The 4,324-nt window shown below is 35.3% G+C and overlaps 1 protein-coding gene across 1 annotated transcript; it reads left to right on the top strand.

Moving 5' to 3' along the window:
- The first annotated feature begins 1,351 nt into the window (after window positions 1–1,351).
- On the top strand, window positions 1,352–3,826 carry LOC110869014 (G2/mitotic-specific cyclin C13-1). Its single transcript, XM_022118305.2, has 6 exons — window positions 1,352–1,755; window positions 2,357–2,589; window positions 2,679–2,865; window positions 2,960–3,109; window positions 3,206–3,340; window positions 3,434–3,826. Exons 1-6 carry the CDS (start codon window positions 1,456–1,458, stop codon window positions 3,512–3,514), a joined length of 1,086 nt encoding a protein of 361 aa, XP_021973997.1. The 5' UTR covers window positions 1,352–1,455; the 3' UTR covers window positions 3,515–3,826.
- Window positions 3,827–4,324: the final 498 nt, after the last annotated feature.

Genomic DNA, 4,324 nt, shown 5'->3' with positions numbered 1-4,324 from the left:
TACACAAAATTAAGTCTAATATGTTGATGATATATGAATTTCAGTTTGATTGTCGTATGGATATTGACATAAAAAGGGGGTTAGCTCAAGCTTGAGTTCATTTATGCTAATTCGATTCAAGCTTTTAATGAGCTGATACACTAGCCATAAGGCTAAGGGGTATGGGGATCGTCCCCACCCCGTCGAGGAACGGCGACGGCCGTCGCACCGTGCCGGCCCCCCCACGTCCCGTCGAGTCCGTCGAGTGTAAGACGATGGCGACGAAGCAACAATGGTGGCCCCTCCATTCAAATGTTACCGTTATATTAAAAAAAATTCTGATTAAATTCAGCCGGAGCGAAGTTGCTATCACCGGACCAGGTGAACTTGCCGCCGTGACCTCCTTTTTTCGATATCCGTTCATGCCGGTGGTTGATTTCCGGTCTTTGCGTGCTTCCTGGCCGTGTTTTCCACCGGATTTGATTGTTTTTCCGGTGTTCTTCATGTTATTCTCGCTATCAGTTACTTTGAATTAAAAATTTTGGGGGTGATGGTGATGAAGGGGGTGGTGGTGTTGGGTATTTATTGGAAAGAAAGTTGTAAGTAAACTGTGGATTGTAGTGTGCAGACACGTGAACAAACAGACAAAATTTTGGATAAGATCAAGGGATTTTTTAATATTATTGTTTAAGATCAATTATCATTTTTTTAATATTGTAACAAGATGCCTAGTAAACTAGGGTTGGGAACTAAACCAAACCGTAATCGAAAACGTAGAATATTAAAAAAAAAACATAAAAGTGGGGGGAGGACTATGACTAGGATCATCCTCCATACCCTCTAGTTTTGGGGGATGGACCATCCTTGGGAAGACTATGACGTGACGCCTACGTGGCGGATCTTCCTCCCTTGAAGGACCATCACCATACCCTCTAGCCTAAGCAACTTGACTCGTTCATCCTTTACTAGCCCCAATTTTCTCAAGTAATAAATACTTGTTGCTAATATCATACAAAATATTAATCCATAAAAAGCATTTAATTCCTAAAATACAATGAATCTAAATCATGGAGCCAAATTTAAAAAAAGCGAAAAAATATTCTACAAAAGTTTGTAAAAGGCGCGTAATTTAGCCTCTAAACCACAACCCAAAATTCCAAAACCTTATTTTAATTTTAAACTTTCAAAACCCCTAAAAAACAGCCGCCACTACACAACCCAAAACATTTCACAAATTTATAACCCCGGGCTTGCATCATACGTGTCAACTTCCCATTGGCTCCTTCAAAATTTTCAACTAAAAAAACCAACCCTCACAAACCCTCAAATTTTTTAAAAATGGCGGCAATCTTCACCACATAAATAAAACTCACACTCTCACCCATTTCCACACCCCCAATAGTTCAATATCCCAGTTTGTCTCCTGGGTTCGTTGATTCAAACGTATAATATTAATATTATTATTATTGTTGTTCAATGGCGAACCAGGAGAACAACTGTGGGGTGAGAGTCACTAGATTAGCGAAGAAGAGAGCAATGGAAGCAATTGGGTGCCAGTTGCAACCGGCGAACAAGAAGCGAATTGTGTTGGGTGAGTTGTCGAATAATATTAATCAACGGGTGGGATCTGATCTTGTTGAGGTGAAGAAATTTGGGTCGAAGAAGGTGAAGAAAGTGGTGAAAGAACGTGATTTGGATGTGTTTGCTAGTACGAGTGATCCCCAAATGTGTGAAGAATATGCGGGTGATATCGATGAGTATCTTCGTAATATGGAGGTTTGTAACATCCCTGGTTTCGCCTTTTCGATTTAATTTAGGGTTTATTTGGATCAACTATGAGTTTAATGAATTGATCTTACGTTAATTCTTCTGGGTTTAAATGAGCTAGTCCAAAGCTTAAACTCAGCTTGTGAATAGGTTTTCAAGCTAGGACTTGGCTGGTTTTAATATTTATTAAATAACTTATGTACATTTATAATTATTTTTATGTGTATTTATAATTTATATAATTTAATATATATTACTCAGTAATTTTTTCTTATAACTTTACATATAGTAGTAGTTACTATATAAATATATTTAGTACATTAAAAAGATTATATAAATTAAGATTGTGATTCTAATTGAGCTCAATAATTGAAGCTCGTGCTAAGGCTCTTTTATTAAAAAAAAACTCATTTTCAGGCTTTAGCTCGGACTAAATTCGAGCTTTTATCGATCCGAACTTGGGTAGCTCACGAGCTGCTTGATTAATCCGGGCTCAAGTTACACCCTTACTGATTAGAGTTCTGAAACTAATTTTGATTGCAATCAGATTTTACGGCTAAATCGATGGGTTTATTGGGAATTAAAGTTGTGATTTTCTTTTTAAATTCAGATGGAGGTAAAGAGAAGACCATTAGCAAATTACATTGAGAAAGTGCAAAAAGATGTAACAGTGAACATGAGGGGTGTATTGGTTGATTGGTTAGTAGAAGTTGCAGAAGAATACAAGCTTCTTCCAGACACTTTATACCTCACAGTTTCCTACATTGATAGATTTTTATCACTAAATGTTCTCAACAGACAAAGACTTCAACTTCTTGGTGTTTCTTCAATGCTCATCGCATCGTAAGTATCGCGATTTGTCTATTTGATCGGTTCTTCGCCATTTTTTTATTATCTGTTGTTAATTTAATTGGTTTTTTTTTTACCAATAGAAAATATGAAGAAATAAGCCCTCCACATACCGAAGATTTCTGTTACATCACGGACAATACGTACACAAAACAAGAAGTTGTAAAGATGGAAGCCGAGGTGCTTAAAACGCTTAAATTTGAAATGGGAAATCCCACAGTGAAAACATTTGTTAGAAGATTTACTAGATTAGCTCAAGAAGATTATGATGTAAGCTCTAATCACTTTTGTTTTTAATTCTTGATTTATGGGTCATTTTTCATGATGTAACTGATCATTTATATGCTGTTTACGCGTTTGACAGACACCCAATTTGCAGTTGGAGTTCTTGGGATATTATTTAGCCGAGTTAAGCTTGTTAGACTATAGTTGCATCAAGTTTTTGCCTTCAATGGTAGCTGCATCGGTTACATTTCTTTCAAGATTTATGCTCAAACCCGAGTCACATCCATGGGTAAGAAACTAAGAATAATACAAGACTAGATTTTATTATATTTTTTATTTAAGTAAAACGGTGGTTCTTAACGGTTTATAATAACTTTTTTTGCAGAATTTGGAACTGGAACAACTCTCTGGATATAAGCCATCGGATTTAAAAGAATGTGTTGAAATTTTACATGATTTGCAATCGAGTCGAAGAGGTGCAAATTTGGTAGCAATTAGAGAAAAATACAATCAACACAAGGTTTGTGCAACATTTTATATAACAAATGTGTGTGATTCTTGTTTCTTGTTGCCATAGTTCTAAAACCTGACTGGAATTTGTTGTTTTATGTAGTTTAAATGTGTGTCGGGATTGTCTTCGCCTTCGGTGATTCCAACATCCTTCTTTGAAGACATCAAATTGATGAAGATTTAAGATAAAACATAGAAGGTTTGAAAGCAAAGATGAATCTTTGGCTTTGGCTTGATTAGTGCTTCTTGGAATGACAAGTGGCTGGTTCGATCCTGCTAACACTAGCTATGAGCCCATGTTAATTGTGCTGTTAGAGCTATGAGCTCATATTAATTTTGGATAGAAATAGAGGTTTATTAGTTGTTTAGATAAAAGGTATACATGTTAATTGTGTTGTTAGAAAGTGAGCGACATGTAATAAAAAAAAGCTTATAGATTTGATCAAAGTCTGAGGGCCTTCTATTCATTAGTAAAATACAGATGATTAATGTTTCACACATTATGTTGCTTCAAGGGGTAGTAATTGTTAGGGGCAGCAATTCTTGTTGACCCAAACATGACCTACTAATAAAACGGGCTGAAGTGTTAACCTGTTTGAGTATTTAAAAAAAAACTTTTATTGTTATTAATGTATTTATTGTGGTTATCAACTATTGTATAGATAGATTTTATCATGTTATTCAAATGGTTGTTAGAGTTATAGATTGATATGATTCTTACTTGTATATATTACCTTATTGTATCTTGTGTGCACAACACACTTTTCTTTCGTAGGGGTGTTTGGGATTTCATCTTCTTTTCTTCTTTTTTTAAAAAGTCACAAACAACTAATTTTTCAGAAACTCATTTTCAAAGCATAAAAACTTCTTTTTAGAGTATTCACAATCCGTCTCCTAAATTTTGTGAGAGAGCTTTTTATATTATGAAAAGTAATTGTAGGTGGTTGTGAGTAGAGGAAAGAGAAACTGTTACTGTTTATCTGTAAATTTAGGG

Source organism: Helianthus annuus, chromosome 2 (genome assembly GCF_002127325.2).
Source record: "Helianthus annuus cultivar XRQ/B chromosome 2, HanXRQr2.0-SUNRISE, whole genome shotgun sequence".
In the NCBI taxonomy this organism is placed as follows: Eukaryota; Viridiplantae; Streptophyta; class Magnoliopsida; order Asterales; family Asteraceae; genus Helianthus; species Helianthus annuus.
The sequence above is the reverse complement of the archived record's forward strand: the minus strand, read 5'-3'. Positions and strand labels throughout refer to the sequence as shown.